Source organism: Zonotrichia leucophrys, chromosome 3 (assembly GCF_028769735.1).
Source record: "Zonotrichia leucophrys gambelii isolate GWCS_2022_RI chromosome 3, RI_Zleu_2.0, whole genome shotgun sequence".
Lineage (NCBI taxonomy): Eukaryota > Metazoa > Chordata > Aves > Passeriformes > Passerellidae > Zonotrichia > Zonotrichia leucophrys.
The window spans coordinates 33264819-33289702 of NC_088172.1; the positions used below are offsets into that span (position 1 = coordinate 33264819).

Consider the following 24884-nt stretch of genomic DNA (forward strand, 5'->3'; position numbering starts at 1 on the left):
TGACCGGCTACAACACGGCCCTGGTCACCTGCTACTGCCCGGGGTGAGATCAGACAGCAGGACAGCCACCCTCCACTCAGCACCTAGGAAAGGGAATGTCTGAGATGAGACTGCTTGGAAAAATCTACTTCTTACCTAAGCCTTGAGAGAGAGAGAGAGAGAGGGTAGTGGGACAGCCCAACACTATTGGCAAAATTAGCTTTCCGCTTAGTTTTGGGGTTCTTGGGGTTTGTTTTTTGCTAGTGTATGTACCAGCTGCTTAGGAGCTGGCTCTGAGTATGGGATAATGCTTCCAAAATATAAGTTATTTCAAACCACGTGACAGTCATTTGTTTACCCTGCCCCTCACACCTCCTTTTGGCAGAGATCAAGTTCAGCTTGATGTTTCATAGGCATTAAGTGCTCCAAATACAGCTGTCAGAAAGAGCTAGAGGATAGCAGTGTACCAAATGTCTGCCCAGCACAGCCACTTGTTACACTCAAAACACATCTATGAGTTAAATAGGAAGGACCCCTGCTATACAGAATGTGAGCACTGGTAATTGGTTATTCTTGCTAGCCCTTTCCCTAAATATCAAGAGTTTTATATATACAGTGCTCCCTTATCTTCTCCCCACCGCCTGTCCCAGCAGTCTTTAGATAAACCAAGGTGAGTTTAGGAACTTGCAGTTCCAATTCTGTTTAAAAAAAAAAACAAAAAAAAACAAAAAACCCAAGTTGTGCAAGAAAGCAGGGAATGTTCAATGAATCCAGATCTACTTTGTAGTTTAAAAATTTCCAATGGCAAAGTGGTTAAGGGCAAATAACCCAATGATCATATGGCTTAAGTTTAATGCAAAGCACACTAGGAGGTCCACGTGCAGGGAGAGAAGAGTCCAAGAAAGATGGAATAAGAAGTGTCCTGAAGATCAGTGTTTATGCATAGAATTCCTCTTGTTTGTGTGGTTTTTGGTATCCTCCATTAGACTGTTTTGGTTCATCCAGTGAATAGCTGCCTTCATCTTTTTTCTTCATTCTGTACAGCATAAATGCAACTAGAAACACTGCAAACACCAAGCCTACAAGTCCTCCAGCAATAACACCTGGAAGGGGAGAAAAAGACAGATTACTCTAGATGCCATACCAGATGGTGCTACTATGATTTTAAGTTCCAGATTGTTCCCTACCTGTCCCTGGCTTAATGACTTCAATTAATGTGTCCTTCTGTCCCCTCCCAAACCAAGCACCTGCTCAAATACAGCAGCCAGTCCTAGGGACATGGATCTCCCACTGGGCCATGCTGCACAGCACACAAGGCTATGGCGCTCAACCCTGGTAATTTGACTGAGGCAGCAACAGAGAAATTTTACTGTAACTTTTCAGAGGGGTGAAGGAAGAGGTTTAAACAAAGTTGCAGATAAAGCAGCCACTGCTAACTGCTATTAGCAGACTAATACTTGCCCCTGTTAGGGTTTTGACATCACAGAATCATCACCCTCATTTCAGAGGTCTAACATAAAAGGTTGGCATCCTTGCTCAGAGACGTATTTGCGCAACCGCAGCTTCTGCTGCCAGGAGACTCCAAGAATCTGCTTTTACCGACTAGAAATCCAAAATATTTGGTACCTCCAAGAACTTCTTTTCTGTCCATAATCCCTGAGGCTCCTGCTGCTTTGGCATTCCTCTCAGAGTCAGCCAGTACTTCTGAGTTCTGGGTGGGGAGAAATTCCTCGTCTTTAGTCAAGATGAAGTCTCCCTGTTGAGACATACAGGGCAGGTTATTCATGTTTCTCATCATGTCTGTCCACCAACATAATCCATTAAACCAATCACTGGTTTTGACTAATTAACACCCATTCCCACCAAACCAACTTAGTACATGCTACTAAAGACTACATCTCCCTGCAAAGGGTGTCAGAACTTTTAGTCCTCACCGGGTCTCCAGAGCCAACTTCAGAAACCTCCTCATGTGTAGGAGCGACATCCCCCGGAGCTGTGGCCGCAGCAGTGGCAGCCACCTCGCCCTCACCATGGACAGTAGAGTGGGGCTCAGGGACATCCTTGGTGTCTGGCACATCAGAGCTGGGGATTTGAGGCTCAAGCTCATGGACCACAGCAGGGGCTTCTGAAGGAGTCACATGAACCACGGAAGGAAAGTGAGCAGTGGGACTTCTCACTGTTGTTGTGACTACATGGCTTGTTGGTTTCCCATCAGGTGAGCCCAGGATGGATAATTCGTCCCTCACAGCTACAACTGGTTTCTCTGTCACTGGATTACTGGTTGCAGAAGGAGACACTGCTTCCTTTTCAGTTCTGCTCTCAATCCCATGAAATGGCTGTTCACTGAAATCCACTGATGCTGCCACTATTGAGGAATTAGTTGATTCTCCTGGGATTTTCCAGGTGCGAGACTGATCAGTCAGGGGACCTGCCAAACAACCAAAAAAAATATTATCCTTGGCCAGTTTAGAGGCCTATTAATAGTATCTTCAGGACACTGGTCTAAGGAGGATGCTTAACCTTCATAGTCAATTTTCATAATAACCAAAGTTCAGTTTGTAATTCTTCATCCTTTTCAGTGGAATAAGGAAGGGACAGACCAATGTGGTATTCAGCAATACTTTGTTAGTCATCTGCTTCTCCCCAGGGCAAAAGTGCCTGTTTGTGGTGAGGTTGACAAGAGAAATCTGCTTTCAGTACATTGGTTCCTCAGGGTAGATATCTGAGTCTTTTTCCATAAACACTTTTATTTGATTTAGAGCAGTCACACCTTCAGTCTCAATCGCATTTGGAACTGATTTCAGGGTCTTAATTTCTGCAGAGTATAATCTAAAATACAAACTTGTGGCTGGAAGGAAGCAGAAGCATAGCATGCTTCAGCTTTCAATAGCCTGCTCTTTTCTCACTAGCATCCCCTCAACTTTAGTACTGAACACCAAGGGTCTCTCTCATGCAGTTTAACAATCATTTTTATAGACTTTCCTCCCTACCCTAAATCCCCCTTATCACTTATAAAAACCTATGGTCCATGGGCATGCACATCTGATGACAGATAAAGTTTGTACTTGACACATGTTGGTAGGCTGGGGTTTACACACCTTCAAACATTATCCCCTCCCTGCTCATAAAGGGCTTTATTATGATCTCTCTTCCCCATGAGTGAAGAATCACTCCAGTTTCATAACATTCTTCACACATCTCACATTAGCAGTCACATGGAGTCTACCTCTGCTTCCTCTCAAGTCTCCTACAGCTCATTTTCTACTAATTGTTAGAATCTCAAGGAATACAAGACTAATAGGTTAGGCCTTTTCTCTGTTCCCAGCTCTCATATTCTGGGGGGTGTGTGTGTGTGTGGATTCCTCTCTCTACCGTTCTTCTGAAATCTCAAGTGCCACATTCTAGAAGGATCCAGCACTACCAGCACAAGTGCTAATAACTCACCTGCACCTGAACCTGAGAATGCATCTTCCTCATCACCAGATGAATCAAGGTCTTCAGGGGGAAGGTTCAGATTTGTAGTTTGCTTTAAAGAGAAGAGCAAAAGCATTTGTCAGTGATGAGATTGAAGTGATCAGGTTGCTTGCACAGAGTCTTTTAGGGGTTCCTAGAGGTCACACAAAATTTTTTGTTCAGACTGCATTTTTTCTTCTTCCCTCATTCCAGTTCCCCTCCCCAGAAAAGTAGCTTGGGTGTTGGAAAGGTCAGTCTTGCTGTCTCCTTTCTCTGCACTGCTTCCAGGCTGCAGTTGCTTTGGGAAAGAAGAAAGCAAGGAATCCATTCAGTGTTGCATCCTGGGAGCAGGCAATGCCCACCAGCCTGTTCCAGGTGCTGACTGTGCCATCCCTATCTACCAACCCACTCCATCTGGAAAACACTGCATTAATTCTAAGGAGCAGAAGGGAAGGCAAAATAGTTTGTCTTCTTTCCCTTTATCACTCAAATACTGTTCACACATCTGAAACCAAAGCACCTAGCTTTGGTCTGAGCTAGCTAGGAGGAGAATCCAAGTCCCTTTTTACTATGTGTGGGCACTCAAAATAAGTCCAGAGATAGAAGCCAGCCTTCACTGCTGGAGAATAAGCCCTGAGCTTTCTCCAGTTACACTCCAAGGAATGCACTACCCAGCACTGAAATTCAGTTGCTGAAACAAGAGGCCAAACCCCTGTTCTATGGCACTTGTTTGACAGAGCATAGAACACTCAAAGCTATTCAGGATCTCCAAAGACAACAACACTCTTTCAGTGTTTACTAATTACAGAATGATTATTTCATGCATCTCATTGGCCTGTGCTGTACACACTTACTGCTCCTATCACTACAACATGCCTGACTCTCAGCTCATGACGAGCCTCAGGTTTATTTCTGCAGGGCTACCATTACCTAACCAGTCATTTTCCCTTCTCAAATTTCAAACCAAAACCCTCTAAAAGTCACTTCTTCCAAATTTCATCTTTTTTACACCCAACTACATTCCCTCTTTCCACAAATTTTGACTTCTATCCCATCCTCAAGTCACTTTTGTCACCCCTTTCCAGCACTGCCATCTGCAAGTTTAGATGTCACATTGACTCATCCAAGCTGTGGGATCCCTATGATCCCAAGAAGTGCAAAGTCTCATTTTATTATGTAAAAAAAGGACACATATTCTTGGCACCAGGCCCACTGTATCTCTCTAGCTTGCATTAACACAGTGTCACTTTAAAATGAATATGACATTCATCCTCATCCCAGGGAGAAGTTAGCCAGCACCATTATGTACTGTCAAAACAATCCAGCCCTGTAGTTGTCACTTTATTACCCACAGTGGATGTGTTTATTGGTCCTATCTCCTTGTTATTCTTAAGATACCAGGTTTATATAGCTTTCTCTTCCATCCTTAATACTTTATCCATTCCCCACATTTCCACAGAACTAGTTTCCAAGGTGGTTAACTAGCCCATTAGATTCTACCTCTCTGAAGACAAGTAACCAAGGTGCCATCAATTTTTTTAGCTCTCTTCTTCCCTACTGAAAATAAATCCCTAAAGCACTATTCCTTAAGCTTCTGCAAGCATATTTCTAGAGTGAATTGCCCTTCGATCTCTTGCTTAGCAGCAAGTCATGAGGTAATTTTGACTTTTAGATTTGTCCCTGCTTGTTTGCACTGAGCTTTTGCACCCTTCCACAGAAAGTAGGTCAGATAAGTACTTCCCATGTATTTTCCTTCTTGTGTCCAAGGGTGGTGACTCACACGGGCTGATCTCACTTCACTTCAAATATTAAAGAGTACGAACTGTTGGTGCATAAAGAATAAAGAAAGAACTGCCAGGCTGCCCAACTCAGTTCCCTCATGTGCCCTTCCCAGTACCTTCAGAAGATAAGTGAGGCCTTAGAAATGGCACTGTTTTTGTTGATGGGGGGTTGGAGACCATTTTTCTCTCTCACTTCTCACACCAGCAGTGGCAAGCACAACCCTTTGTTCTTTCATTCAGCCTGGATGAGTGCAAAAGGGGAATGTGCTGCTAAAGGTGGGGGTTGCATTCTCCTCCCAGTGGGAAAACTTCCTGGAAGCAGGTAGAAACCAAACTCTCCAGCTTTTTATTGAAGTAAGGCACTGCCAATAGAGTTGAAGATTGTATCACCATACACATTCAGCTAGGATCACGGCTGCCTTCTCCCCAAATCTGAATATTCAGGGGTAGCTCACAGAGATTCCCGACACCTGGACAGACTGATCACCTGCAGACCTCAACAATCCTCCTGAAAGGATCACAGACTGCCAAGAAATAAAATGGCAACTCTAGATCTTGACTATTGACCCTGCACCCCTTCGCCTTGAGGGGTTTAATAGGTGTGTCTTGTTCAGTTGCACCACATTTTCTTTGCCCTTAAGGAATGTGTCCAGCCAGCCTACCCTTAACACCTCCCCTCACACCTGAGCTCTGAGCCTCTTCCCAGGCTGCTGCAAGCTCTGCTTCTCCACAGCCTTTGTAATGTACCCACTGGAGTCCTAGTTAGATTCCTGTATCAGAGCAGGGATAGTGAGGTCCTCCTCAGAGGAGAGAAACCCAGGGCAGCTCAGTCTAAACCAAGGGACACCCAAGGTGTTGCAGGGCAGAGCTGTCCAGCAGCTGCTCAGCACCCATTCTCCAAACACGACCCACCAACCCCTGAGGGTGGCTGCTGCACGTAAGAATAACAGAAAACATGAATCAGGATCAGCAAAGCCTGCTTTCCACAGATTTATATGAGAACTTAGTGAAGTTACATGTCCCCAAGGGTCCTGTCCCCTTGTCCCAGCTGCTCCTCTGGGCATTGTGGCACCTCCCTTTAACCAGGCAGCTTGAGGCTTGGGATCTGTAGGGGGACTTTCTTTGGCCCAAATACTCAAGAGAAGTACAGGATTAAGCACATGTGGATAGCAGTCAGAATATCCACAAAGTGCTATAATTATGTGACATACTCCAATTTCATGACACACAAGCATTAAGGAACATTTGCCCAATTTATGTAACTGTATGGTTATATAAGGACTACATTTCTTGCTCCATAAATTACAGCTTCAGTGGGCATAAAAGATGGTAACCTCCCCGCAAAACACAAGTACTGCAGAAAGGCCATGCTTCTATGATGATCTGCTGCTGAAGGATTTCAGACACAGCAAGGTTAGAAAACACTGACTCAGGACAGCATTGGAAGGGACTGAACTAATTTGGGTTTGCATCAGGAAGACAGACTGTGCTGTTCAAAGAACAAACACCTCATGGTCAAGGTTTTTCAATGACCTTTTACTGAAGCTGACTTACACCAATGGGAAAGGTTTTGATTAGCTAAGAGGATTAGGGGCACCGAACACTGGGTTATGCTATCATACAAAAGAGCTGAAAATAATTCCAGCCTAAAACAAGCTTACTTTACCTTTCAGAGAGTGGATCTCTGATGGTACCTCATGTAGTCTAGTCAAAAAATCTTTCCATTCTTATTGAGCACCTACATCATGTTGCTTTTTACCATTTTACAAGCTTGTATGGTTTTGTTAGCAGTTCAGACAAGTGGTTGGAAATACTTGTCCAGTCCTTTTGATTTGCTGTCACTGAATTCAGCTGCATGTGAGGGCTAAAATTTTTAACAGTATTTTTGATATGCTTTAACCAGTTCTTATCAACCAGTGGAAGACCCTCTTCCACAAGGATCAAAGCAGCCTGTTTAGGGAAAACCCTGGGGTGACTGTTAGCTTCTGCTCTTGCTGAGCACTGCATTGTTGCAGAACAATAGTTATTCAGTTCTGCTGGGACAACCAGAAAGCTGCTTAGTGGCATCTTCAATTTAATCAACAATGGGCCAGGCTTTCACAACTCATTAGCAATATTATTGGATCCAGAAGGCTGACATAGTCCAGAATTTTTTCCTTTTTTAAAGTATCATTTTTAACTATTCTTCAGTCTTCATCTTGGTCAGAGTCTCAAAGCATGGGTCCTTCTGGGCTTATCCCATCAGCTGCTACAGAGCTCCCTCCTGCTACAGCAGAGATCTGAAGCACTCTCTCATGATGAGGGGGAGATTTGTAGTTGATTAGTTGATCTAACCCTGCCCCAACTGAGAACCACATTTATTTAATTTGATACATGCAAAAGGAAAGAGCTTTTCTCAAATTGCTCTTTGAGGTAAGCAAAACCACTGGCATTGCCACAAGCTGCTACAAGCCCTTAACTAGATTAAGGATGATTTGTATCCAACTCTTCTTAATCCAGTTAGTGATCTGCAGTGTCAAAAACACTTGAAATCCTCCATTATCTGAATAAAGCTGTTAAATTTGCACATTTATTTCCCCTAATAAATCCTTCTACTCAGCTGAAAAAGAATGAACTGTAGTGAGCTCTCCCACCTCAAACAGCTCCCTAACCATCCTGTGAGAATTGCAACTGCATGGGAAGGAAAACCAATAGTCTGCTCTTGTTTAAGAGATATACAAGAGTAAGACAAACATTTGCCCTGTGAATTGGCTACAATAGAGCATCTAGAAGAATACTTTCAAAGGATTTGAACAATTAATTCTATATAAACTCAAACAGAAAGGTTTGTCTTTCACCTTTTCCCATACACAGAAATGCTATGTGAGGCACAGCAGCACGAAGAGCTTCTAACCTCAATGTAATATTGGTATTAGTGTGGGGGGAAGACAAAACCACCTGCTGAAGGAAACTTTAGCTTTGTTAAACCTTGATATTCTGCAGTTAATAGCCCATGCACAATTAACTCCTATCCCAGATGTTCATGGTCAGAAGACAGCTTCAATGGTTAAGGCGGAAAAAAAATTAAGAAGAAAACCAGCCAACAACCAAAAAACCTCACAACCAACTATATAAAACCCACCAGCAGCATCCTCACCTATCCCCCTTCTTTTACAGATATACAGGCTCTGGAATTAAGTTGGCCATTCAGACCTTTAACAGTCAGCCATAAATTCTGGAATAGCAGAAAAAGAGCTGATGCTTTTATATGGCAAGTCAAGAGTGAAGCTTGCATGCAAGCCTGTTACACCAGAACTCAGCAGCAGTGTGGCACCACCTCACCTAAATTTTCTTGCAGTTGTTTCTCCTGCTACTCCACTGCTCAAAATAAACCCTGGTGCTCCCTGGTGATCGTGTAGGTTAATGAAGTATTTCTCCTCCTAGAGTAGCCAAAGATGCAGACTAACAGCACAGGCCAAAGACAGCCACCAGCCACCCCACACAGTTCAAAGGCTGGACAGCCTAGATTTAAGCAGTATCTTATCCCTGGCTAGTGTTCCATTCAAGGGCTTCTGTGACAACAGCAGTGTTGGAACTTTATGGTCCCTTCCAACCCAAACCCTTCTATGATTCTACAAACCAAGTCACCAGCACTTCTCACTTCCTAGTGCCCTCCCTGTTTCAGATGGTGGTGTTCTCCTGAGCCCTCAACAACCTTTTGATGTGTATCAACAAGCTTCAGCATCCCCATCCTTCCATCCATCAACCTGCCACAAGGCCTCCAGCAAGGCTGGAGAATGGCTCAGAGGGTGCTCCTTCCAAAGAGAAGCAAGTGGAAAGCAAAGGGAGCTCTTTTGCTCAGCAAGGCAAGCACCATTTTAGCAGAAAGAGGTAAGCAAGCCAGTTAATCTGGCTGCTTGTCTATCAGACCATTATTAGTGTAAAGAAATATGGAAAATCTTGGTCAATTGCATTCTTCCTGGTGTCCTCTTCTATTTTTGCCTGGTGACTTGAGAGAAGAACTATCTTTGAGGGAGTGTGTTTGAACTCCCTGATCACACAGTAGTTTCCTCTTGGCACTCAGCTCTCAAAGGCAGCAAAACACCTTCCAGTAGCTGCTCAAAACAGGATGAGAGTTCTTAGGATCTTAGGATGGAGAAAAAAACCAGACTGTAGAGTGCCCACTGTTCACTAGGCTGTGATGCTCCTTTTCTTCCAGCTGTAGGAGCATACCCTGATCCCCTGCACAAGATGCAGTGGCCAAGGAAGAGCATCCAGCTACTCCACGGGCACAGCAGCCAGTGTCCCAATGCTTCCAGAGGCTCCACACTATTGCCCAATCAGCTTTACATTTTCTCCTTAGAGTGACAGGGCAACTTTTGTAATTAAGTAGGGCAGAAACACAGTAATCAACATGCCAAGAACAAAAACCAGCCTGTCGCCACCAGGTTAAGTTTCACACTGCACAGCAGGGCCCTTTTAACTCCCACCTCCCACAAGAGCATGTCACTTCATGCTTCCTGGACTATCCCCTGCACGTCTGTTTGTGCCCTTTCATGGTGAACCAGATCAGGGAACTGCTCTTGTTAAACTAAACAAAAGGAACAAGAAAAAGCAAAAGAAAAAGAAAAACAAACAAAAAAAACAAACAAACAAAACAAAAAAAACAAACCTCACCCCTTCCCCAAAAAAAATAAAACCACCAACAAATCCAAACCAAAAAAAAAAAAGTAAGAAGAGGATTAAATATCATGCAAAGAATTTTCCAGCAGGACCAGTTTCCCAATCCTACTCAGTGCATGAATGCCCAAGTGTTTGTGTTGGCACAGGGCAGAGCGTGGCAGCCAGGGCTGCTTAAGCATTCACACAGGCTCACAGCCTGCACTCTGGGATGCTGACACTCATTCCCCAGCCCGCCATGCATTATGGAAATGCACATCACCAGACTGCAGGCAACACGCAAATCAGAGCCTGACTCAGAGGGCCACACAGGTTCATACAAAAATGAGCAGGGACAGGGGCTGTAGGGAGGGTTCTGCAGTGTCTGCTCATGGATCATGTTTGTTCCAAGGTCTGACAGCAGTGCTTCTGAGTTCTCCCAGTCCTCCTGGGAGCAGGAATACACAGTAGCAAAGGCTACACAGATGTTTTGCTCAAACTAGAGCAGTTCTGCTTTCATCCTGGGCCACCTGAACTTTACAGGAGGCCCAGTGCACTTGCCATTTATTCCTGGACAAAGAGTACACTGAACATCCTTCATCAGAGAGGGCTGAGCAAAGCTGGAGTAGCTGCAGTCCCAGAGGGCTATGGATTCCTCAGCAGGGGAAGCACATGGCCATGCCCATGGCAGCAGGGACAGCACAGCAGCAGTGCATGGGAGCCCTCTGTGCCAGCAGTGCACAGAGCACTGTGCCAGCTCTGATGCAGAAGAGCTCACCTGCCTCTCAAGTCCCTCTCAGCCAGCTCCACCAGAAGCCTGTTCAGTCCCTCAGCAAGAAGTGAGTTGCAGCCTGTGCTCCTGCTTTTTCACCTGGACTATGTATCAGACAAGGAAGTTACTACACACACTGCTTTCACCCACACCAATCTGCTCCTTCCAGTCAAGCAATGCAGCCCAGGCCAAAGACTGAATTTCACCACAGACCAACACATGCACAGACGTGGCCACAACAGGCACACAGCTTAACTCTGTATCACTGACAGGCTGTCACAATATGGCCAAAAGTGGGGTCCCTTTTGTCTCCCACATTCAAGGCAGCCCGTGCTTTGAAGATGCAGTCTAATGAGAAAGCTCATTTCCCTGCAGCTAATCTCATGAGAAGCAGCCAGTTCAGTTTTATGTTATAAACCACTTTTCTTTAAAGATCCTTCCCTGCAGCTCTTTAACATACTTGATAGTTCAGGCATTTGTTTCTTGAGCTAGCAAAAGAAAGCCACAGCCAATATATAAGCTCAAAGGGTTGTGCAAAGTAGGTGCAGCTCACTGAGGCCATCCATCCTGGGAAATTAATTTCAATCTACTTAAGCTGGCTTGAGAGATGAGCACTGAGCTGCCTAAGTCAAGACTAGGCAAACCTAGCTTGTCTTAAAACCCTCTGATTGAAAGTCACCAGCACTTCCTACTTCCTAGTGTAGCAAAACCAGCAGGGAAGAGTCACTCTTACAGCAAAAACCACTTCATCTGCTTGTTTAGAAAGGAACAGACCAGGAATTGCTTGGTTTCAGCAGAGGCTAGAGGTGGGCCACCCATTCCTGAAGCCTGTCAAAGTAAGGCTAAAGAGAGGAGCATGCTGACAAGAAGAAAATCTTTATGAAATGGAAACCTGTCCAGCAGAGGACTCCAGCAGCCCAAACCTACACATTACCCACACTGGACTGGTAACTACAGCACAGATAAATGCAACCCTCTTGCCAGCAGAAGAAACTAGAAGTGACAGGATCTAAATACCTGCTGCCTCTTCCTCCTGCACACATGCAGCCCCTGCTGTGGAGTTCAGGTGAGAAAGAGCAACTCACCTCACACAAGGTATCAGCAGCCACAGCCACTTTAAATAAGAGACTGGACTTTGCAGTGCTGCCTCCTGCACATATAAACACACTGAGCTTATGTCTTCAGCATTCTTTGCCAATTATTCCCAACCAGCTGACCTGTGGTGGAGGCAAATTCCTTTCCTTGCCCCATCTCTTGACAGCACTCACCCTGTTCAGCGATCAGCACCGAGGACTGTCACTGCAGTTAAACTTGCTGCAGAACCAGAGTTCCTCACAAGTGCACCAGTGGGCTTCAGACTGCCTGGCTGCTCCTTGGCAGCAGTGTGGGCTGGGGAAGCCAGGCTCCTTTCTCCACACACCTCAGAAACCACCCAGCTCCCAGCGAAGCAGCCATTGGCATTACAGTCCTGAGACTGCTGAATGGAGCCTGGGGCTGGGTTTGAGGCAAGAGCTGCAGGTGGTGAGTGCCCCCATTTGTTCCTTTTGGGACTGGCTTGTCCCAGCAGCCCTGTGTGCTCCAAATGCTCAGTGAGGGGCTGTGGGCCACGTGCCAGAACACCGAGGGGCTCGGGCCTGCATGAGGGGCCTGGTCGGGACCCACACCCGGGGGCTCAGCCCTGCGTGAGGGGCCCGGCCCCACAGCCCGGATGAGGACCTGGCCCTGCATGAGCGATCCGACCCTGCATAAGGGATCTGGCCCAGCCCCACACTCAGGGGCACAGCCCTGCATGAGGGACCTGGCCCTGCATGGGCGATCCGGCCCTGCGTGAGGGGCCTGGCCAAGCCCCACACCCGGGGGCTCAGCCCTGCACGAGAGACCCGGCCCCTCACGCTCCTCCTGGCCAGGCCGTGGCTGCAGGACAGAGCACAAGCCTGCAGCACACCAGTGTGGGGACATGGCAGAGGCAGCTCAGGGATTTTGGTCCCACGGGAGCACAGCTTGCTGTTGTCATCTTCAACGAGTCAGCTCAGGAAGTCCCAGCTCAGAAATCAGAGGTGCAGCTACAGCAAAGCAAGATGTGGTCTGTGGCATCTCAAGTCCTTAAATTAGAGTGGTGGCACCCTGTGCATCACTGATGCCTCTCAGCAGCACCAGAGCACCTAGGGAAGCCTGTTTCCTGGAGACAATGCTGTGCAATTTGGTTGGTGGAACTACCACCCATTTCAAATGAGCTCCATGGCAGCTTTAATGTGATCAGCAAACTACCACAAGCAGTGCTACAGCTGCACAAGTGCTCTGACCTGAGCAGACATGGTCCCAGAAAGTCAAAACCCATCTCATCACAATGCTACACAGTATTCTGAGGGGGAAAGACATTGTTCTGCTTCACCTGAGGAAGAGAAGCCAACACGCAGCCAGGAACAACTGTCAGACAAGGGAAAATGCAACAGCCTTCAGTGTCCAGACACAAGGATAGGAAAAGACTCAGGTTCTTATTTCAAGAGTTTCCTTCTTCTCCACCCTGAAGTCCAGCAATTACCTAATGTGAGATATGCCAAGGAGCCAGGAGACCAGGCTCTAAGATTTCTTGAAGGATCACAGAAACATTTTCAGTCTACTACTGATATGTACAAGTTTCTAATTTGAGCAAATTGCTTGCAGTGCTACATTAAATTAGTGAAATCCAAGTTTCAGATAAAAATCCCTAGTGTACCAAACTCAAAAGCTTGTACTTAGGGCAGGACTTGTGGCTCCCAGCAGTTAGGATGTTGTTTAAACCTCAGCAGAAAGATGAACTTGCAACCCAGTAGTATCAAAGGTCTCAGCTAAAGCCATTGGTAAACTTAAGTAAGACTACTTAAACTTACAAATGCTTGGCCTTACAACAACAAAAAAGCTGACCAGGTGTTCCAATTAGTGACAGAGTTACAGTGGAACTGCCCAGATAATGTTTTATAAGAGGATGTATTCTGCAGCAACCGGATATGGACAGGACAACAAAAGTTACCTTCTGTTTGCTCACACCTCAGTGACAGAAACACCTGCCAGCTGCAAGGCCTGCTGCTATCAAACTCTGCTTTATCTTCCCTGCTGATCTGCTCACAGTCTAACTTATACAACTTACATCAGCTCCTTTGATCATGACAACATCCCAAGCCTCAACAACCCAAGACAAAGCCTCTTTGATTGCTTTTGTGAAAATTCCACATTTTCTTCAGAGAGGTGCACAATGAAGTCTCCAAGGCTTGTGAAATTAGTTTTTGCTACTGTCCTAGGGTGACAGGACCTAAGCCAGGACAGCTAACAATCTGTATTTTCCATACATGCATCCCAGACATGTTTTCCCTTGGATTGCTGCATTTCAATATAAATCTAAAACTCAACTTCTCAGTTGCAGCATCACCACCAGCCCTTTCAACCACAGCCCCCACTGAAGAGCTGATGGATCAGGGGACTGGAAGCACCCAGAAGGAGCAGCATGGCTTGAACAGGCACCAATGCAATCTCTCTCTCCCATGTGCACACCAGGTGGCAGGACCAGGGACATCCCAAAACCTGACTGCTTGGTGCTGTTGCTTGTCAGTCTGGTACAGAAGACCTTGACTATTTGCAAGGGAGCTAGAGAAGTGAAACTTAGGCAGCAAAATGAGTCAAGAGTTGGCATTCCACAGCACCCTTCTGATTTGGTCACAGCTAAGCTCCAACCAGTTCTAAGTGACTCTGTTCTCGCTCAGCAGGGCTCACAGCAGCCAGCACCAGTCTGCTAGGAATGAACTCATGAGTTGCAATCGACAGCCAGTGGCTGGACTCACACAGACCATGCAGGCAGCTTTACATTTGGGTTTGACCCAATGCAAGGCAGTTCCTGCCTCTTGGCAGGTCTTACACTAGCACACAGTGGATTCAATGATCCTTGTGGAACTCCAACTCAGTATATTCTATGATTCTTGGTGTTATTTTTATGTTTGTTTCTATGGCTCACCATTGCCAGCTTAGATCTGATGAAATCAAGTCTCTCTACATTATGAGGCATGCTATCACATTGTCTTATCCACAGGATCTCAGTGTTGACTAAGCCAAGGTTATTTAGAATGCAGAAGTCATCCCTGTAAAAGATGCAGTTACACTGCCATGACTAAGCCATTCACAAGGACTGAAACATCTCCACCTGAAGCAGGAGGCACATCTCAGATCAGAAATACCATGTTCCCCTATCCCAAGAGTCTTCTCAAAGAGGCACTTTCACCATTACCCCCTTCCTTCCACAACAGTCGTAGCAGCTCCTGCAGAAAAGCACCATGCAAGTGTGGTGGGTGCTGCTGGTCTCCTTGGAACAAACAGCAACAGCTCAGATGGTTTTTGGGCACAGGCGGGACCACATTCCACTGAGTTATTCTAAGGTGGAACACAGTTCAGACTGCATGCATTCCCTCTGAGAGGCATTCATGCTCACAAGCACTGGAGCACACACAGCCAGGGATCTACCCACATGAAATGGCACAGACCAAGCTCACAGCACTCCTTCCTAGGACACTAATGGTCTCTGTGCTCAGGTTTACAAAAGCACTGCTAATCCTGCACATGCTACAAAGTTCTGACAGCAGTTGCCCCAATCACAGTTAAATTATGCAACACCTCAGTGAGATTATGAGAGCTGACTGGTGTACATCCATGCTGAGTCACGAGGGTGTTGAAGTATCATTCCAGTGATGAAGCACCAAATGAAATCCTCCCACCAGAAACAGTCTTAAAAAACCCTGGTGCTGCAATGGTGCTCCAGTCACCTACTGCTCCAGTAATCTAATTAATGGACATTAAGCATTTCTTGACCAAACATCTACTGGATTAAACTGATTCTGACCCAGTCACCCAGTTACACTGTTTCACACCACAGCTGTACAGCAGAGCCCTGAATGAGGGACTGTTACAAGGTGAGATAAATCAGAGCTTCCTTTTGATCTCAGCTGTTATCCAAGCCTCATCTCCTGCTGTCATTTTTGGGTGTACAGCTTGTTCACTGTCTTCCCCATGGCCTTCTTTCAGGGCAGCCACCAAATCAGGTGGGGAGGTTAGAGTTTAGTGGGAGATGCCACCATGTTTGTGCACTTGGGATGCTCTCCTGCCTCATATGGGCAACTGTAAGACTCCAAGCTGTGATTTGGACATCCCTGTGTTTTACACATCTGTACTGTGAAGAGACAAGAACCACTTCTGTTCCATTAGACCACTAATGCCACTGCTGACAGATTGACAGGCACCACAACGAGTCAATAAAACAGTGCAAAAATTGCAAGGCAAGGTGAATGCTTTACTACCAAGTTACTCCTAGCACAGCATGTCCCCTAGTTCAGACCAGTTTCTGTCAAGAGGTGCCATCAGTATAACCAAGATGTGATATAATGACAGATCAAACTTGTAAGACACTGTTCAAACATCACTAAGTTGAAGATATTTCATATTTATGAATAAATGTCTGGATCTACTCTGTGACCACCAATTCTAGCCAGCACATTATCCCTCTGAATAAAGCAGAGCACAAAATGCTGAAGGACCACATTATGGGCCAAGTCTAAAAGCATAGGCTGAACCACTGGCATGTACCAGCACCATCACAACAACACTGAATGCTGTCCCAGGTGTGTAGTATTCAGCTCACAATTTTCAACTCTTGGATTACACAGGACTTCTCACACAACTGTACTTGCTCAGCTCTCTGAATTATCCAAAACAGGTTCAGTTTCCAAGAGAAGAGTTGTGATCCTCTATTGTGAACTTTCACTTTCTTTTACTGGATACTGCAGTTTTCTCAACTTCATAATATTCTGGGCCTGCAGCCAGAGACCCACTGGCTACATCATACTAGTAAATTAAATAATATCAGAGAACATCCCCAGGCACTAGAACACCACCAATAGCATCATATTATTAGAATGATTTATGGCATAGTTTTGAGCCTTGCCAAGCAGTATGCCCCCAAATAAGCACAGGAAGGTTCTCAGCAGGCAGTCTGCTGAGGGGGGTGCATTACAGAATAGGCCAGACAATGAGATTTCCTACACAATTGTGGCTCTAGTGTTTAAGTTGGTCACAAGACACCTTGTGTCAAACGTGCTTTACTGTACTGGGTTTGCATGGTAGGATTTTGGTAGCAGGGGACCTAAAGGAGTGGCTTCTCTTACAAGACAAAAGCTCCCCCATGCCTGACAGAGCCAGTGCCAGCCAGCCAGGACAGACCCACTGGCCAAGGCTGAGACCATCAGTGACAGCAGCAGTGCCTCTGGGATAACACAGTCAAGAAGGGGAAAAAGTTATTACACAGGAGTAATTGCAGTCAGAGAAGAGAGGAGTGAGAATATGCAAGAGTAGCAACCCTGCAGACCCCAAGGCCAGTGAAGAAGGAGGGACGGGAGGAGCTCCAGGCCCCAGAGCAGAGATTCCTCTGCAGCCCCTGGTGCAGCTGTGCTCCTGAAGCCCATGGAGGCCCACAGTGGAGCAGAGATCCACCTGCAGCCCTTGGAGGATCCCACAACAGAGCAAGGGGACACCCAAAGGAGGCTGTAACCCCATGGGAAGCCCATTCTGGAAGAAGCTCCTGGCAGGACCTGTAGCCCCCATTGAGAGAGAAGCCCACAGCAGACAAAGTTTGCTGGCAGGACATGTCACCCTGTGGGGAACCCAAGCTGGAGCAGCCTGTTCCTGAAGGACTGCACCCCATGGAAGGGATCCTGACTGGAGCAGTGATTTAGACCTGCAGCCCATGGGAAGGACTCACACTGGAGAAGTCTGTAGAAACAAACCCTTTGCAAGGGACCCCACCCTGGAGCAGGGGAACACTGCGAGGAGTCCTCCCCCTGATGAGGAGCAGCAGAGGCAACGTGTGATGAAATAATCACAGCCTCCATTCCCCACCCCCTTGAATTCCTGGGGGGAAAAGCTGGAGAATCTGGATTAAAATTAAGCCAAAAAAAGGCAGGGGAAAAGGGGCACAAGGTGTTTTCAAATGTGGGTTTACTTCTCGTTATCCTACTCTGAGTTGATTGGTAATAAACTAAATTCATTTCCCCAAGCTGAGTCCATTTTGCCTGTGATGGTCACTGGTGAGGGACCTCTCCCTGTCCTTATCTCGACCCACAAGTCTTTTGTTGCATTTTCTCTCCCTGCCCAGCTGAGAAGGGCAGTGACAGCGCAGCTTTGGTGGGCACCTGGTGCCCTGCCAGGGTCAACTCACCACATTTACTTACAAGCACCAGTGTAGGAACATTTGGTGAATCTTTTTAACCCCTTCTGGCTGCATGCTGGGTCTAGGGGGGAGGGTACACTGAGCATTTAACACTCTTGAGCTACCAGAGTAATAACTTCTAATTATTCATAATCACATCTTCCAGCTTGTGTAGAAAGAAGCTCACCAGTGTTTCACAGCTCAGTGCAACTACAGATGCAGACTGGGGAACTTTCTGCAGGTTAAACACACTTCAGAGGAAGCCGGTGCTGCTGCAGGATTAAGCCAGCAGCTTTCTTCTGCAGGCCATGAGTCAGTCGATGTGAGAGCACGATAGCACAGCACTCCTTGCCACTGCCCAGACATGCCAGAGTCAGCCTCTTTTGTTCCGTGCTTTGTTCACTGATGGGAAAGTAGTCACGATCTAGATGATTCCTCCATTAGGACAGAAAGAGATTTAGAAGTCAAAGCTGTCTAGCTGCAGGCTGTTGGGCAAGTTTCGATGCAAGCCTCACCACCACTTTCCACTGCATGGAGGTGCCACTCACACACTGCTAGAGCCAGTGAGGTGGACAAATCTCATTTGTCCATGAAATCTGCTGGTGTGAGTCTCTGTCACAGTTTCATAAGCAACAGAGCACAGCAAGTGAGTGAAGAATATCACACATATTAGCATCTGCGTTAGATGCGAATTCAGGCAAGCTTTGTGGTTCCTCTACTTTGGGCTTTACCCATCAGCCTCCTGACTGAAGAAAGCCTGGACTCTGTCCCTAAAGAAGATCTCTATTAGCTGGTCAATGGGTAACACATTCTCTCCTCTGCAGATGCTTTCAGCAGAGACTGATGTTTTGGTAGATCAACAGGCTGCTCTAAGCTCCTGTGCTGTGCAGAGCATAGGTATCAAATCTCCCAGATCACCATGCTCGGGCCAGGGCACACAGCCTCCAAACTCTGCTGTCAGCTGGATAACAAGTAGCATGTGACAGCCATAGATGTCTCTCTCTACAAATATATACCTATATTTGTATTTCTCCTCTCTTCTGGTCTCAAAGCATAGGAAAAGACAACATGGGATGGGACAATGGGATCCTGTTCTGGGACAGGAAAGAGCCAGGTAGTCTCTTCCTACAGCACTGTAGCTGCCAGCTCTGATCCCCAGAGAATACACAAAGGCTTCCAAGCAGCACAGCCACAGCAGCACTGCTGCTATGACATGGAGCTTCACAAGAGCTCTCATCTGGAACTTGTTACATTAATCACCACTTGCTCTCTAGAAAGCAGACTGGCTCCACTCACCCCTGCCCACCTCTGGCTTCAATCTACAGCCTGCTCCTCCAGTAATCCCTATATGAGCAAGGGGCTGGACTGGAGCTGCTGCCTGCCTCTGACCAGGATGTGTACAGCCACCAGCATTAGGAACTAATTAGCAAGAGCTTTCCTGTGTACAGCACAGGACAATCACGGTCTGCAGTGCCGCCCAAAAAGCATTCGGCACACTCCCCTTCCAAGTGGAACAGAGTTCAAGTTTCCTTACATTTAAAAGGGGCAACAAGCTCCTCATCACATGGCAGAGGCAGACAAAGAGCAAGCCCCAGTCTCCAGCTATGGTTTGTGCGTGCTCAGGTGATGGAGCCAGTGCACTCTGAGGAGTTGTTGTGTGAACTGGCTGTACTCTGCAGAAGGTTGCCTGACAGGAGTGTGTACCTGGGACTGCCCACAGCCAAAAATCAAGACTGTCAGCCTTTGCGTCTATGAGTGGCAATCAAGACATTGACATTACTGCACAGGCAGTGTAGAAAAGCTACACAGTGAGTATGACAACACAGAGCCCTCATGCATGGCAGGATATCCGTGAGTCGTTTAAGCTGGTTGGCAGGCAGTTTCCTATGTTATATCAGCACCCTTGATTTAGTCAGGAGTCATTCTGAGGGCAATCCAGAAGACCTTTCCGTTATTAGAAAAGCCTGAACACCAAGACACAAAATGAGTTGACACTAAGGAGAACCGTGAGGCAAAAACATGGGCTATGGAGAAGATAGTTCTGCCAGAGAGCAGAGCAGCAAGACACAGAGGTGAAGCAGCAAGAGTTCTTCAACTGAAAATACCCCAAGGAGTTTCTAACTAGAAGCCTAGCAGGGAAAGCCATGACTTACAACACCTCCATGACTCAGTTGTTACTGCAGCTCCAGTGACTCAACGGGAAGTTCTATTGCCAACTCCATCCAAATCCCACTAACACACTGGTTCCCATCCAGCAGAGCAAGCCTCACTGGTGAGACTGGTCTCAGCAGCAAGATACAAACATTACAGTGGAGCATGGCAAGGAGCCCAAGCTAACAGACTCCATTGGACCCATGCCGGTTCCACAAGACCCAGAACGCCGACTGCAGCCAAGCACTGCTTGAGAAACAGAGAGCTTGGGAAACCACCACATTAGCAGATGTTGCCCCACAAGAGTTGCTTGTAGGAGGTCCAAATGTTATCTCACCTTGAGGTGACGCTTCACAGAGCAGTAACTTTTCCATGAGCATCCCCACAGCAGAAAGGGCACTGTCCCAAGTTTCTAGGCAGGCCAGATAAGGCTCATGGCTGTGGTACACCAGTAGCCAGCAGAGCAGCAGCTCAGGTGAAGCACACTTGTCAGCGCTAACTTAGAGACCTGTCAGCAAAGCTGACACTCAGCACTCCAAAGGAGGCACCACATGCCTTCTGCATTTAAGAATATCTTCTCAACTCAGAAATGAGCCTATAAGAAACATCAGAAGACCTTGCACTCTTGGTCAAAACAACTTCCCCACTGTAAGTTCACTGCCTATATCAAAGTCTACAGAGTAACAAAAGCTCCTCTCATCTAATCCACAAATAAACAGTGTCTTTAAATATTACAATGCTCTGATGCTTACCCAACAGCTCACAACCATCCCCCCCAAATACAACCACTTATGTTTCTGCTCATATATATTCTGCTCACTTCAGAGTGCTGAGATGGGACCCAGCTATAATCCCTAATTTCTTCCACATTCTTTAGCAGAGCAAAACTACAGTTACACTAGAACAGAAGGGAGCTGCTGTTCTAGCCAGCAGCTGATGCTCCCCACTGCTTTGTTAGTTCTGTCCAGTCTGTTTGTTTATGGAGAGAATTACTATTAATTTCCACAGATAAAAAGTCCATCACTTTGAGCTAAATGGCTCTAGATAAAGGCACCAGAGTAAAGGTGCTGTGCTCCTCTTATAGGCAACTTGAGATCTAGCCAATAAGGCCTTGACAAAGCAACTCACCTCGGAGCAGACGTGCAGGGGCTGGTCAGATAATCGCAGTCTTTGGCTCCACTGATTACATCGCCTTGACTCTAATGAGGGCTTAAGCGCCCAGCGCACACAGACACCTACATTTAGGTGCTTCAGCAGCAGCTGAACGCTGTCCTGAGGGACAGTGCCATTTGAACATAGCAAGCCCATCAATCTTCAGCTGTCAAGGAGTGCTGTATTAGACGTCTTCTACTCTTTATTATCTCAAAGCTATTAGGATGAAAACACTAACGCTGCAACGCTGAAGCACTGCAATTTTATAATTGGCAGCACCTACTCGGGAAAAGGCCCTATGTTCTCTCTCCCAAGAAGCTCCCTCCTCCCTGTAAGGAGGGCCTAAAACCCCAGCTCCTCAGATGCCAGAAACAAGTGGGGAATGTCTCTCTCAAGGGTATTAGTATGGTTCTCGGACACAGGAATCCCTTCAAACAAGGTTAGGACAGAGTGCTGGTATACAGGCCACCTGGAGACAGCTGAGTGCAGGCAATGCAAAACACATACTTAAAATGGACCTATTTTGCTGCTAAAACAGCAGCCTACATTTCAGGTTTGTGCACTAACTTAATTTTAGAAGGCTTACAGATTTCTTGCACTTGCTGTAACTTGTCTCAGGTTGTTAGAGAGGATTGTTTGTTTCCAGAAATTTCAGAGTGCTGCCATTAAAACGTTAGCTCTTCTCACCGCTTGAAACTGAGAGAAACCTGAAACAAATACTACAAAACTGCACTAGAGCCCCTTTACACCATACAAACCCCAGATCATTTGCTGCTGCTCTACTCAGAGCTGACCAGATAGAGCAGTCACCATTTCACCAGGAGGTTGCCACCAGCAAGTCAGTGTTCAGATGGAGAAGCTCTGTTTACAGTGCTAGATGAATATTGTGATACTGTTCTGTGCATACTGTAGAAAAGAAGTGTTGCCTCCTTATCCATTGCCTGCATGTTTAACAAGCAAGCTGGACTACCCAATTTCTTCTAACTAGTTTATGTTCAGATATGACATCATCCTTGGAAAAAGGTTTGGCCTGCTCTGGTAAGCTTCTGACAACCACCAGCATGCACCTACACCAGACAAAACAATCAGAACCCTCCTCCTCTCACCATAGGGGCTGGATTGCCCACTGCCCTCCTGCAGCAGGATCAGTTGGCTTCTGGGCAGTGTTATACCTTGTAAAAGTTTCTATTTTAGAGAATAACAAGGTTAAACTCTTAAAGTGGTAAGCCTTCTCATTTAAAGGAAGTCCATGTCTCCATCATAATAACAGAGCACAATTACTCTCATAAAGAGTGTTTTAAGCAACAAAGTGTCACCTTGAAGGAGACCAGGAACCTCCCCAGTCATTCCTGCAGGTAAGAGTACTCAGGAAGAGAACAACTATTGTTTGGCCAGTTTCTTGCTCCTGTTTATCATTCCAATGACAATATGAGCCAAGTTACACAGCAAGAGCCAAGGGCCAAGCCATGTGCCAGCAGCAGTGGCATCCATCCCGACAATCAGACCACCAAGAACCAACACAACCATGGCAATGCCCACAGCACTGCAGTCTGGCAGATTCAAAGTACTGTGCAAGGCCACTCTGCTTCAACACAAGAGGTTTTCAAACACTCAATCCAAAACCGTAATTATTTTGCATTGAGTGGGTGGGAAAGGCAGATTAGTCCCTGTCACTGACATTCTGACATGGGGGAAAAAGCCATGTGATCACCAGAAGGGAAACAGCCTCAGTGCTGAGTCACCCTGGAGAGCCCCCAGGACCTCTGCTCCTCCATGTGCTCCCCCTTGAAAGGCCAGCCAGGCCTGAGCATCTCACAGGCACAGGAGAACTCCAGACAAGCATTTACTTCATGTCCTTCTCATTTCTAGTAAGGAATATTTATCACAGGGGAATTTTATCCAAATAGAGTAGAGAGGCTGCAAATTAAGTGCAGTTTCCCCACTTCATTAAGCAGAAGCTTACTCAGAAGTTGAGAGCAGAGCCTTCCTTCCATGGAACAGTGCTGCCTACACTCACATGTTTGTAATTTTTAGCCATCTCATAACGACTCACTGCCATGTGGGCCAGGAGGGTCCACGCTCAGAACTACAGGCAAAGTTCACAGACAGAATGGTACAGCAAAACCAGAGGTATTTTGAGCAGCTCAGATCCCACTGTGCACTTTGTTCTGCCACTCCTTATCCGACTGGTGCTGCAGCTTACCCCTAAGCAAGTTCTAAATCAATCATTTCAGAAAGAAGAAACACCACTAGTTTTACTTTGATGGCCACGCCTGCTCAAACTATCTCATGCTCCACTTTTTTCTCCTAACTCCTCCAAAGGGGATGAGTTATCATCACAACCGCTGCACACTCGGGTCTGGTGAAGGACCACAAGGGAAGCAAAGAAGCATGTCCCACATCTCAGAAGAAAGGGACGGGACTGGGGCTTTGTGGCCCTCGAGGCGCGGCCACAAGATCTCCTGCCCCGCACCCTCCGACCGCACACGGGGCTCGACACCGCCCAGGCTGCGAGCACAGACCTGAAGCAGCGAGCACAGCACTTCACGGGGCTGGGTTTCCGCGGAAAGGCTCTCGCCGGCGGGGCGGGAGCAGCAGCAGCAGGAGCAGAGCCATGCCCTGTCCGCGGATGACACCTGGCGGCTGCTGCTGCTGCGGGAGCAGGGCGCCCCACGGCTGCGGGCTGCCCCGAGAGCTGCTCCGGGACACGGCAGCCGGGACGGGCCTCGCTGCCGCGGGGTCACCACGCTCCGGGGAGCGCCGGCACCGGCGCGGCCGTGCGCCCAGCCGGGCAGCACCGGCACCTTTGCTTCAGCGGCAGAAAGCAGAGTCCGGGATACCCTGCCCTGGGCTGGGGCTCTCGGGCACAAAGACGGCGGGGAGCCACCGACCCGCGCTCCCCGGGGCTGCGCCGGGGCACGGCAGGAGCGCCGCAGCTCCAGGAGCCCCCCGTGACTTGGCCACAGCCGAACCACAAAGGGCCACATGCCAGCGCTCCCCGGACCCGCCGCTCACCGCCGCCGGGGCGCGACACGCCGGAGGGGCGGCGGCAGCATCCGAACCCCCCCCGGCCCTCCGGGGCGCACCGAGGGGTCCCGCGGCCGGGGGGGTGCGGGCAGCGCCGCCCGCCCGCCCCGCGGCGCCCCGGGGCGGAGCCGCCGGCAGGTCGGGAGCCGCCGCGGCGGGTCTGGTTTGAATTAAGGCTGCCGGGGCAGCCGGGCTGGGGCCCGCCGCCAGCACAAAGGCCACCGCAGCCCTCCGCCCCGGCACGGCTGGGCACCGCTGCGATCCCCTACAGGAGCCCGTCGAAGCGGGGAGCCGGGCGGTCCCCCCAGCCCGGCCCGGCCCGGCCCACCCTGCCCCGCCGCCCTGGCCCCGGCACCCGGCCCCGCTCCGCACCCGGGCCCCGCCGCCCCACGTGCGCCGCGCCCGCCCCGCTCCCTCGGCTCACCGGGACAGCAGCCTGGAAGCAAAGGGCCACCAGCCACAGGAGCACCACGTTTATCATCCTTCCTCTTCGCCGGGCCTCGGGAGCGCGCAGCCTGCCCCTGCTTCCCGCCGTCTCCAACGCCGCTCTTGCTCCGCTCCTCTTAGAATTGTTTTAAGTAGCTGCGGGTTCGCTCCCTTTTCTGTTTCTTGTTTCTTGTTTTATTTCCCTCCTTTTCCCTCTTCGCACGCAACCGAACCAGCCTCCCAGCAGCACTCTGCGACGGCGAGGAGTTGAACTCTGTCTTTT

General features: G+C 47.9%; 1 protein-coding gene across 1 annotated transcript; it reads right to left on the reverse strand.

Annotated features, from left to right (window-relative positions):
- Positions 1–720: 720 nt before the first annotated feature.
- Positions 721–24884, reverse strand: SDC1 (syndecan 1). Its single transcript, XM_064706867.1, has 5 exons — positions 24600–24884; positions 3424–3505; positions 1914–2407; positions 1606–1735; positions 721–1082 (listed from the first exon to the last, which is right to left on the reverse strand). Exons 1-5 carry the CDS (start codon positions 24654–24656, stop codon positions 916–918), a joined length of 930 nt encoding a protein of 309 aa, XP_064562937.1. The 5' UTR covers positions 24657–24884; the 3' UTR covers positions 721–915.

Excerpts from the sequence above, each read along its gene's own strand:
- SDC1 (XM_064706867.1), bottom strand. The coding sequence starts at position 24,656 with ATGATAAACGTGGTGCTCCTGTGGCTGGTGGCCCTTTGCTTCCAGGCT. Across the intron at positions 2,408-3,423 it reads ATTCTCAGGTTCAGGTGCAG|GTCCCCTGACTGATCAGTCT; the intron begins GTGAGTTATTAG and ends GTTGTTTGGCAG. Across the intron at positions 1,736-1,913 it reads AAGTTGGCTCTGGAGACCCG|GGAGACTTCATCTTGACTAA; the intron begins GTGAGGACTAAA and ends ATGTCTCAACAG.